Source organism: Botryllus schlosseri, chromosome 8 (assembly GCF_051294905.1).
Source record: "Botryllus schlosseri isolate E-star chromosome 8, Bs_hap1, whole genome shotgun sequence".
NCBI lineage: Eukaryota > Metazoa > Chordata > Ascidiacea > Stolidobranchia > Styelidae > Botryllus > Botryllus schlosseri.
The window spans coordinates 10,502,265-10,514,409 of NC_137243.1; the positions used below are offsets into that span (position 1 = coordinate 10,502,265).

Here is a 12,145-nt window from a genome sequence, read left to right on the forward strand (position 1 = left end):
TATTTAATAACCTGAATTTTATATTTGTACTCCGAGCTCTTTTATCTGCTATTCAGGATTGATATGATATGAGTAGTCCAATATCGAATATTATTGAAGTCTTGCTATCAAAATTACCAACACTTAATGAGGTAGTGAGCCTTGCAACTACTAAAAACCATTGTCAAGCCCGCAGCATTATTCATATTTTGTAGAACCAAGTTGCTACGGTAGGCTAGTTAGTGCTTGCCAAGTCATGTGGGAAATAGAAATGAAAAAATGATTAGTGAATGTATTAAGTGTGAAGATACTCCAAGGTATTTCTCTACAGGCATCAGAAGATCACCGCCAGCAAATGTTAAATATGACTATTCTGCACCAAATTCTTTATCCGTTGCATGGGATGAAGCTGACAAAGCAGACGTAAGTTGTGATGTGATCGGTATTACTATTCCATCTATTCACCTTTGCTTGTCTGGCAGAACTACTTCTGTCAGTTACGTGAGGTTGATGCTGCTGAAGACACTTCGATACTGCGTGCGCGTATTACTGATGCCGTACGTCCAGAATGTAAATTTGACGTGGTACCCGGATTGAAGTATACTGTCACTATCGCTAACATCTACGATCGGCGACCGTCTGAACAAGTGCATAAGGATATGAATATCGGTGAGATTCTGTAGTGCATATCAATGATTGCATTTCTTATACAATTGAAATTTATGCATTGAGAATCAATTTGTAATAATGTGACCTTGGTTTCATCAGCCCATTCAATTTTCTCACAAATGCGCCAGTTAAAACGATAAATTATCCTAATACAATATACAAGATAGAACAGAGTGACTGGGAGAGAGATTATTATATGGTACGTGATGCTGAATATAACATATTGCATTAGTTTGTTTGATCGATACAATATTGTGATGAAATTTTTGTTCCAAAGAAATTTCTTAAATCCGATGTGCAATTACTGTGAAAATGAGATATGGATAAAATTAATTTTCAGCAATTAATATTTTATTTTACATTGGGGTCATTACGTTCAATCCAGGTGTTAACATACAACAGCTGTATTTAATAGTTCGAGACTGAGCAGTACCTGTCAAATGTCAATATATTAATTCTCATTGAATACTATCAATACCCATATCTTGTTATGAAAAGAATGAGCTGATACTTCTTTAAACCAATTTTCTGCATGGACATGGATTATACTTCTTTTCAGTTCCTTTGCCTTTAACCAAAATAACTCCGATGTCTGTTCGAGAGGAGGGAATTCGTGTATCTTTCAGGACACCACCACGTGTAGTTTTTGATGCTGTTGAAATTACAATAGCACGAGAGGACTCGCCAGACGAAATCATCGACCGAGTCACGGTTTGCCAGAATTCAGGAGTCAGTTTTTCCAATTACTGATACCGTTTCGGTATCTTTTACAGAGAACGATTGAAAACGGTGCTATTAATGGAGTAGTCGATTTTAGCAACCTCGATCCTGCAACGAAATATGTTATCAAAGGAATCGTTAAGAGTTTTGATATGGAGAGCGAGCCTCTGGTGATTATTCAAGAAACAGGTAGAGTCATTATTTTAGATTCAAAAGTATATTATTGCCATTGATATTTTATACGATCATGCACAGAAGTCGAAAGGGTACCCCCTACTGGTGTGGAATATCAATTGGAACAGCCAAATACAATGAAAGTAACTTGGGAGCTACCAGAAGGGGCAGAAGTATGAATTTGACAGTTGATGATTTCTTTGCAATCCTTTCTTGAGTATAATTTATGAATATTCTGTAGTTTTCATTCATAGTGGTGTAAGTTCGTTGAAGAAAATTGGTCGGAGAGCTACTCCTACTTTAATTGCACCTTAAACCACTAGCAGGATTAGGTTCTACATTACCGAAAGTTTTAATTTAAAGTAATGGCCCATTTCTTTTTTATTTAAATTCTCTATTTAATATCTCATAACGTGATATATGTACTGCTGTGCAATGTATTATGCAAGCACGTTGAATGTCAGAATGTTCTGACATCTTTGTCTGAAAAAGCGTCAGTTAGAATAGCAGGATTCATTTTATACATGTATATTCTAAATGACTAGGATACTCACACTTTCACAATGTATTTCTCTGTTTTTTTTTTATTGATACAAATCATCTTGTGTTATAGCGATTTTTTTGTCGAGCCGCTGAGATCGACCAAACTGGTCAAAATCCGCCATCTACAAGATATCAAAGTGCCTTATTGACAACTCCAATATGCCAATTCCCTGTCCGCCCTGGCACAGTTTTAAATATCTCAGTCGCAAACATTTATACGCATGGCATGTCGGAGAGAGTCTCAGAAGTAAAGGCAATCGGTAAGTCAACTTAACATATATCTTAGAACATTTGCATATAATACGTTGAGCTACGTTATAAGTGCAACAATGATACCAGTCTGATTGATCCTGGTCATATCCTGACAAGTCATATATCCAAACTCGCAATTTAAGCAGAGGTGGTCAAAGTAGCGAAGAAAGCTACTGAAGTAGAAGTAGCGACGAAAAAATCTACTCAAGTACGAGTAGAAGTACTTCTTCCATAAGCAATCTGAAACTACTTGAAGTAGAAGTAGAATTTACTGACTTTAAATCTACTCAAGTAAGTAAGTAGTTTTGAAAACAGTCTTGATTCGTTCGCATGGGTTGTCAAAAGCTGCAAATTGAGCTATATGCGGATAGTACGGAGAGCTTGATTCGTATTGATGTATCCCAGGAGGTATCAATTTTCGACAGAAGCATTCTTTCGCATCATGGGATGCAAATTATAGTATTGATATGAGAATGCGATACTAACTTTTTGTTTACTATAAGACCCCGTTTTAGAGAATATCATGACATGGCACCCTACCCCATATTATAAGGCTTCCGGTTTAGGCGAAGTTGTATCGGATGCGATTTCAACACTTTGCGCGATTGGTATACGTTAATAACAAATATTGTGAATCGTAAAATTAATATTTGATGTAGCTTTATTTTCGGAAAATAAGGGCATTACTACACTTTCTTTCATGCTTTAACATGTATGTTCTGCAGACAAAAGAACTGAAAGTAATTAGAACTCAAAATATGATACTCGGAATTAAACTAAAATAAAATATATATTTCATGTCTTTTGTCCATAATGCTTTAAAGGTGATCTGCGAAAACAGGTTTAACATTAAAAAAGTCGGATTTTCCGGATTAGCAAGACACGTCATGGGCTGCTAGATTGCGATATGATATTTAATTGCTGGATTGCAAAACGGTAGGCCATATTTACCGTAATGAAATATTTGATATGGGCGACAATGCGATATGAGCGGAACCAAGCAATCCGGTACATAAATTATATTCACTGATACTTTCGTGTAACCATATTTGTCACTCCATAACTGCTGTGCGCAAAGCGCAACAAAATTTTTGTGATTGACTCAGATGATATGAATATTGAATGCCGGTACTACGTGAAAACAGCCCCGAAATTCGTCAGGCTATCTTTCGTATCGAGGGATCAAACTATACTTCTACTTCACAAACTGAAAATAGCGAAAATAGCGAAAAGTAAGTGAGCAGATCTCAAAATATTAGGAAGTAGAGGTAGAAGTAGAGAAAATCAGATCTACTTGAATATGTACCAGAAGTAGAGGAAAACTACTTGAGTACTTTAAAAAGTAGAAGTACTTCGATACTGACCACCTCGGAATTAAAGGTCTTGTAACTTATGTGTTTTACCCTTGCATAAATCTAAATTCTGGAATTTGATTGGATACCGAATAAAAGTACATAAAATTTCTCATAATAATAAGACAGGGAAGAAAATACAGACTCTGAATCTCAACTCAAATGTTTTCGAAATCCTACAGTTGCTATCATGCTCGGGATTGTGTCAAATTTTGATTTAAATCCATCTTTTATGCAAACACTTGTCGGTACAGTCAATTAACGAACTATAAATTTTGAAAATATCATAAACTCAAAAACTATGAATCTTCACAGATCCGCTACCTATGACCAGTCTCGATGTTGCAAGTACGGAAACAGACTCGGTCACTGTGATATTCCGATGGCCGTCACAATCGTTGTTTGACATTTTTGAGCTGCGAATAGCCAGAACAGATACCCCGGACGTTATTATCGAAACAGTACAGGTTGAAAATATTCTTAGTGTCCACATATCCAACTTTTAAATTATGGAAAATATTCGATTTTTAGCGGGGAATCGAGGGTGGAGCCATTAACAATAGGGTGCAGTTTCAAGGGCTTAATGCCTCTACTGAGTACGTTGTAACTGGTGTTGTGAAAAGCGGAACATTGGAGAGTGATCCAAGAATGGTTTCAGTGAAAACTGGTAAGTTTTGTTTATGTAAGTGTTAGTATGAAGCACTGCCTAGTCCCTGTAGATACCATGGTCTGATGTAAATTTTACTGCAATTAGAACCTTCAAGCCAAAATAATCAGATGTTGAAGTACTTATATTTCATCATTAGTCAATATCACAGGGAGCACTCAACTCTTCTGCAGTATATTTTTGGAGAAATATGCAAGTGTGATATTTGCAGCCTGTACTGAAAACACCCGCCATACTGAGTATTCTCATGTTTATTTATAGATTGCGTCAAATCATTTTCTTGAAATCTGTCACTCTTTAATCTTATCAAGTAAGCGGTTGATTCTGTTCAGTTACGATGGTTTCAGGTTGTACTGGGATAACCAATAATGCTCCAACATGAGTTATGAGGTTTTGAGAAGACCGTGTCCTGCAGTACTGTAAAATTTAAAAAAAAATGGATTGTCTAGAATTTTCAAGATAAAAAACAAAAGTTTTACCCATCTTTCTTTATGTGCCTGGTGTATATCACATTTTCAAGTATGAGAAAGTAACAGGTATGCCACATATTTTAAAACACAGCTGATGTGTCAGTGGGAAATGTAGATGTTCGCAACATCAGGCCTGATTCGTTGCAAGCTTTTTACACATGGCCGGACGGAGCGCGCTTCGACTCGATTGTGCTGCTAATTGCAAGAGCCGATTCTCCAGCAACAATCCTGACAAGAAAAGAGGTGCCCATGACTATGACTTCATTCAATCCATGGTCCATCTATCAATTATTATCGATCATTTGCGACGATTGTGCATTGTTGTTTTGCAGATGACAGTGGAAGACGGCTCAATAGTAAACTTTGCAACATTCGAGGACCTGACACCATCGACTCAATATATCATTACTGGGTTTTTGAGACTCGGAGGTGTTGACGGCTCACCGACTCGTGTTCCTGCTCAAACAGGTTGAAACTTGATATCCTGCCTATTGAATTTGCATTTGACATTGACACTTTACATTTAAAGCATTTTCAATGTTTTCCAAAGTCTTTCTCCATTTGCTACCGACATTGACCAATACAATCTATTTGTTTCAGAGAAAAACCATATGATTTTACTGATGTGAAAATATCTTCTTTGCCTATCATATATACTTGAAATTAACTGGTGAGGAATTTTGCAATTGACAGCTGGATTGCCGGCACCGTTGGTCGGTCTGAATGTCCGGGATATTGAGATGACATCCTTGCGAGCCACATTTCAGGTGGCAGGCGGTTCTCGTTTTAGCTCCATCCTGTTACAAATTGCCAGAGCTGATTCCCCCAACGTTACTTTTGATACAAAAGAGGTGAATTTGTTTCTTCTTTATAAGAGATAAAAGCTCTTAAATGATCCATTTCTTACAGATACGAATAGTAGATGGCAGATTGGATACCTTCGCATTATTTGAGGATTTGATGCCAGAAACAGACTACATAATATCTGGTTTTGTCAGACAAGGGAATGTGCAAAGCCCTCCAATAAGTATTCCTACACGAACAGGTCAAGAAAATTACCATGCTTCATATTTCTTTTACCAAGACCTTGTAAAGTTCTGTCTATAGAAATCCTGGGATCTGTGTTTTTGGTTTAGAGATGCAAATAGCAATAGGCTATTGCAACTAGCGGTTCATTATGTGCTTTTATACAGAACTGGCGTTTTATAGTATGCATGTATCATGTAGTCCTATTCCAGGCTGTAAAAACTAATTCCCACCGTGAAATACATCACATTTTCGCTATTGTAGTACAATGATGTTCATGATCCTGTCTAATTCTGGGCTGTACAAAATAATTCCTACAGTGAAATACATCACATTTCTGCTGATGTAACAGAATGATGATTCTGCCCCTTAGCTCCTGGTAATGGAAATCACCATATTGAATGAATCTTTAAGATGTGTGTGCAAAAATCTAACGATAAAGAATATTTGAAATAATAGCTGGATTGCCTGAACCACTCGCTGGACTGAATATCCGGGATATTGAGCCTACATCGATGCGAGCCTTTTTCCAGTTGGAAAGTGGTTCTCGCATTAGCGCCATCGTGTTACAGATTGCCAAAGCTGATTCTCCTGATGTTATCTTCGATACAAAAGAGGTGAAATTTGTATGTGCTTATTAGAGATAAAAATTTCTCAAAGATACATCTTCTTGCAGTTACAAATAGTAAATGGCAGAATCGAGGACTCTGCATTGTTCGAGAACTTGACGCCAGACACCGATTACATAATATCTGGTTTTGTAAAACGGGGAAATGTAGAAAGTACTACAATAAGTATTCCCGCACGAACATGTGAGAAAAATTTCAATTCATTGTATAATGTGTTGCATGATAGCATTCTATTATGTATTTCAATAATAATCATCAGATTTATATTTTCATCTGAACAAGACACACACGACAATGCGACAAGACACAATGCGATGTAGGCTAATGAACAGATAGGAGGATGCCGAATGACCAGTTGCGGCCGCAGTTGCGGTCTCTTAATCTAGCATCCACCTCGTCCTAGTGCCCAATGTCACAGTTCCTTTCCCGCGGCTCTTTCTTGCTCTTTCCATTCTTCGTGAGTGCGTTGTTTCATCCGGTCATTTTCTGGGCTTTTTTTCCGCCGTAAGAACATTGACGCGGGGAAGAGGAGCCTAGAATGACCTCCGACGCAGAATCTAACCCAGTTCGCCTGGGCGGTATGCGCTTATTGTCACCACTACGCTATCTCCCCTGTGTTATAGAGCACAGCTAGGCTGGTTTGTCAGGCTGCCATTCATCAATATGATTCAGTCACTCCAATTTGTGCATGACAATAATCTGGAACCATGTTTCATAGAACAAATCAAACATAACCCGAAAGGCTACGAATACGTTACTGGTATATAGATATATATAGAAATCACCCCAGACGGGAACCTTCATTTTGCATATTTTGCCGAGATAAGCAAGTTCTACAAAGTCAGATCATGGCCCATGTTATAGTATTTCATGTTTGACCTGCTTGAAATATTTGCATCATACCATTTTATGATGTGAAAATTGGAAGATCAGACTGGTTACTGTTCAAAAGCGCATGTTTCAGTATCTTCTTCTCCTTCATATACTTGAAATATAGTGACAACGAATTTTGCAATGACAGCTGGATTGCCGGCACCATTGGTCGGTCTGAATGTCCGGGATATTGAGATGACATCCTTGCGAGCCACATTTCAGGTGGCAGGCGGTTCTCGTTTTAGCTCCATCCTGTTGCAAATTGCCAGAGCTGATTCCCCTAACGTTACTTTTGATACAAAAGAGGTGAATTTTTTTCTTCTATATAAGAGATAAAAGCTCTTAAATGATCCATTTCGTACAGATACGAATAGTGGATGGCAGATTGGATACATTCGCATTATTTGAGGATTTGATGCCAGAAACAGATTACATAATATCTGGTTTTGTCAGACAGGGGGATGTGCAAAGCACTCCAATAACTATTTCTGCACGAACAGGTCAAGAAAATTACCATGCTTGATATTTCTTTTACCACGACCTAGTAAAGTTCTGTCTATAGAAATCCTGGAATCTGTGTTTTGGTTTCACAGATGCCAATAGCAATAGGCTATTGCAACTAGCGGTTCATTATGTGCTTTATTTAGAACTGGCGTTTTATAGTATGCATGTATCATGTAATCATGTTCCAGGCTGTAGACAATAATTCCTATAGTGAAATACATCATATTTCTGTGAATATAGCAAAATTATGTTCATCCTCCTTAGTTCCCGGTAATGGTACTATCATATTGAATATATCTTTACTTTGTGTGTGCAAAAAATCTAACGGTACAGAATATTTAAAATGATAGCCGGATTGCCTGAACCACTCACTGGACTGAATATCCGGGATATTGAGCCTACATCGATGCGAGCATTTTTCCAGTTGGAAATTGATTCTCGCATTAGCGCCGTCGTGTTACAGATTGCCAAAGCTGATTCTCCCGATGTTATCTTTGATACAAAAGAGGTGCGATTTTTATGTGGTTATAGAGATGAAAATTCTACAAAGATACATTTTCTTGCAGTTACAAATAGTAGATGGCAGAATCGATAACTCTGCATTGTTCGACAATCTGACGCCAGACACCGATTACATAATATACGGTTATGTAAAACGGGGAAATGTAGAAAGTACTACAATAAGTATTCCCGCACGAACAAGTGAGGAAAATTTCAACTCATTGTATGTTTTATTGCGTGATCGGATGATAGCATTATATTATATATTTATAGGACATGCTTACGTTGTTTACTCAGGCTGCCATTTCCAAATATGATTCCGTCATTCTGCAAACATATAACTGGAAATGCTACAAATCCATGATGTGTATATAGAGAAATGGACACAGAGGCATTTTCAGAAAAACAATAAATTAGACTGTAATCAAAATTAGAGCATAAAAACATTTCACAAATTAGATTAGAATTAGAATTAGAGCATAGGAACACTTCACAAATTAGATTAGAATTAGAATTGAAGCATAGAAACATTTTACAAAATAGATTAAAATTAGATTACGGAAATTTCGCTCTAATTTAGTAAAATTAGACAACTTAAATTATCTAGTTGTCTGAGTCTGGTCCAATACCATCTTCAGGATTTCAATATTCGTGTGGTAATTGAGCTTCCCTATATTGCGATAACTCAAGAATAAAACACAACGTCGGGATTAAATGTTCTGAATAAGTTTCTAATAACAAAACTTTTTCAATAAAAATAATATATGTATTGATATGTCGTTTTGCAGCCGGCCCTCCTCCATCTCTGGTCAGTCTGGAAATTCAGAACCGCGAAGCAAATGTGTTGACGACTGTATTCAAATGGCCGGATAATACCCCCTTTGATGCTATCATGCTACATATTGCAAGGGCTGACGCACCACAAGATATTATCGAAACAAAACAGGTAATTGCGGATTCATTGTTATCAACATTCATGGTATATATCACGATGGATCTGTCTAGGTAACAATGCAAAGCGGGAGGATACCCAACTTTGCATCATTCCTTGGTCTGGATCCATCTACAAAATACGTTGTCACTGGATATCTGACTTACAGAGGAATGGAGAGTACACGAATGAATGTCACTGGAATTACAGGTTTGAAAAATACTTTATATTATCCCTGACAGCTGCATTAGAATATTTGCAATATGATTGATTAGGAAACACTCAAATAGCATTAATAGAACCAAGGTATATATGTTGCTCTCAATTCGTGAGGGACTTTACATATATTGTTATTTCTTCTCCATCATAAATTGTCTGATTCATTATAAATCAATTACATTTTAAACTTGCAACTTTTGTTTCCTTGTGTTCAATTCCTATTTGTACAATCAAAGTTAACATCTATTCCATTGCGTTTATTGCAGAGGATGTTGCAATTACCCTGGTACTGCCACAAAATCCTGTGTATGTCTACCAAGCGCCAGACAAGTTTATAGTCAGATGGGTTCGTCCCACATCAGCCGATGTGAGTCATGTTTCCTGCCAAGTTGCTTATCATTATCCATTTCTGCAATCAATATTTCGATAGTGGTGGCCGTACTTGAATTCTGTGATCTTTGCTTACCTTTTAGAATTTCCTCTGTCAACTTTTGGAAGTTGACTCGAGCCGCCAGGATCCTGTCGTGAGTCGGTTTTCAAGTAATTCCTCAACCAGTCCTGAATGTGAATTCCCAGTAATTCCTGGCGAGTCCTATATCATCAACATTGCCAATATTTTTGGTGGCCGGCAATCTCCAATCCTATCTTTGCAACAGGGAATAGGTAAGGCACACTGCTAACATATTTCTTATGGAGCCATTTTCAATTTATTAAAATTAAATAATGAAGATACGTCATTCAAAACTCAGGTTCTTCTTGACTGAAGTATGACACACAGTATGATATTTCACTGCATGTTTTCGTGGCAAAAATTGGATATTTCTGTTCCTTATATCTGACAAAATCGGAAATACTGGAATACGTTTCGTCAATGTATTGCTTCAAAATGTGTATTGTGTATTTCTCGCCGCCAAGTTTTCCGTGGCTATTCAGTAATTACATCCTTGAAATATTTCTTGTCTAGAGCCCTTACCTTTGGCAAGACTGAATCCTATAGAGATCGAGCAAGAAGTGATTACTGTGGAGTTCGAAGTGCCGACACGTTCCGAATTCGATACTGTTGTATTGAGTATTGCAGCAGCAGAATCCCCTGATAACGTTTTAGAAACAATAACAGTAAGTCTGAAACAAAATTGACAACGATTGCGTATCTATTTGATTCGACATTATTTCCAGCTGGAAACTAGCGACTTGCGGATTTCAAAAAATGCTACATTTACTAATCTCATTCCTGGTACGAGATATGTAGTCACTGGTGTTGTCATGAACGGAGATTTAAAAAGCAAGCCAAGGGGGATACAAGTACAAACTAGTAGGTTGAATATATGATAACAATGCAAAACATTAGCTGTATATTGCAGTAGGGTAAAATCTGCGTTATCTGTTCCATAATATTTCACTCATTACTGATTCGTATTGCAATCGTCACATAATGCCTATCCAAGCAAAAATAAACCGCCCTGTGGCCTGATAATAATTATGCTTGACTATACTATAACATATCTTCTCATGTCACGCTATCTTTTTATTGTTACTGCGCTACATCTATGCCAATTTTCAGATGTGACTGATTCTCAAGTGGGTGTTCCCAGGGTTAGAAACTTACGCATTGAAGATATTACCAGTAGTTCATTTGTTGCTAGATGGCAACCGGATCGTGATGTCGAGGTATATGAATTATGTCACTGTGTTATCTTTTTACCAACTGTATCGTCGGCCTTTTCAGAAATATGGCGCCAAGGTATTTGAAAACATACACGGACTTACGCGGGAATTGTTCTCCAGCAGTGATATGAGCGAACCTGCCATTTATATGGTCGATGGTATTATTCCAGGAGGGATATATTATGTCGTCGCTCGGAATCTGGTGTCTGGATATGCTCCAGCTGAAGATAGAATTGGACTGATGATCAGTAAGTTATAATTATCGCGATTGTAATGGAATAATGCTGGATGTGTTTCACACTTGGACTGCTGTAACATTTCGTAGCATGCGAATACGGTATGAGCACTGTACTCATGTTAGTTCACGTTGCTATCAATGTATACTTTATCTTTAGATTATTCTGTTTGTAGTATGTGATTTCAATCATCAAAAATCTCACGAATATTTTTGATGATGCTGATATCTTGATTTTCCGAAGGTCCACCTACTCCGGAAATGGAAATTGAACGTATTGGTAGCCATTATACGGTCATTAACTACATCCCTGTACAGGAGGATCAAGGAGTAGTTGACTCAGCCATGTTTGAGATTTATCTTACTGGCAACATGGACGTTCCTTTCGATTCTGTGGAGGTAAGTTGAGTTCATGAAACACTGCCAAATTTGTCGACCGGTTGTAAGTGTTCGACTCCAGAACTGATCAGCCAATAATTTTGGATTGCTTACTTGAAGTTCAAACTCAATAAAACGATTTTTATTTTCTACAGTTGAAGATGTATACATAAATTTCACCTCCAAACTACCGGTAAACTAGCTAACTTTATCTTGAACCCAGAACTCCTAACCCACTACTACTTCCACAACTTCATGGGACCCCTAATTGATTATATGCGGTCAATGAGAAAGGTCATTTTTTCTTAATATGATGTCTTTGTGATTTCTACATATCTTGTATGGATTGTATCTTTTC

At 37.3% G+C, this 12,145-nt stretch overlaps 1 protein-coding gene across 5 annotated transcripts in view; it reads left to right on the forward strand.

Moving 5' to 3' along the window:
• The window catches only part of LOC145445178 (uncharacterized), a 72,929-nt gene that overhangs the window by 34,691 nt on the left and 26,093 nt on the right, over positions 1-12,145 (forward strand). For 2 of the 5 annotated variants that reach the window (XM_080323320.1, XM_080323321.1), the window contains exons 57-83: positions 311-402; positions 462-648; positions 1,208-1,359; positions 1,422-1,557; positions 1,624-1,715; positions 2,156-2,345; positions 4,005-4,156; positions 4,221-4,356; positions 4,918-5,069; positions 5,159-5,294; positions 5,520-5,677; positions 5,736-5,871; positions 6,312-6,469; positions 6,529-6,664; positions 7,503-7,660; positions 7,719-7,854; positions 8,209-8,366; positions 8,425-8,560; positions 9,148-9,305; positions 9,365-9,500; positions 9,776-9,876; positions 9,983-10,172; positions 10,474-10,625; positions 10,686-10,821; positions 11,071-11,177; positions 11,236-11,422; positions 11,654-11,808. In XM_080323320.1, the coding sequence (XP_080179446.1) occupies positions 311-402; positions 462-648; positions 1,208-1,359; positions 1,422-1,557; positions 1,624-1,715; positions 2,156-2,345; positions 4,005-4,156; positions 4,221-4,356; positions 4,918-5,069; positions 5,159-5,294; positions 5,520-5,677; positions 5,736-5,871; positions 6,312-6,469; positions 6,529-6,664; positions 7,503-7,660; positions 7,719-7,854; positions 8,209-8,366; positions 8,425-8,560; positions 9,148-9,305; positions 9,365-9,500; positions 9,776-9,876; positions 9,983-10,172; positions 10,474-10,625; positions 10,686-10,821; positions 11,071-11,177; positions 11,236-11,422; positions 11,654-11,808 (3,923 nt within the window). The remainder of the gene's footprint in view (positions 1-310; positions 403-461; positions 649-1,207; positions 1,360-1,421; positions 1,558-1,623; positions 1,716-2,155; positions 2,346-4,004; positions 4,157-4,220; positions 4,357-4,917; positions 5,070-5,158; positions 5,295-5,519; positions 5,678-5,735; positions 5,872-6,311; positions 6,470-6,528; positions 6,665-7,502; positions 7,661-7,718; positions 7,855-8,208; positions 8,367-8,424; positions 8,561-9,147; positions 9,306-9,364; positions 9,501-9,775; positions 9,877-9,982; positions 10,173-10,473; positions 10,626-10,685; positions 10,822-11,070; positions 11,178-11,235; positions 11,423-11,653; positions 11,809-12,145) is intronic. The other 3 variants (XM_080323322.1, XM_080323323.1, XM_080323324.1) reach the window with 3 other exon arrangements.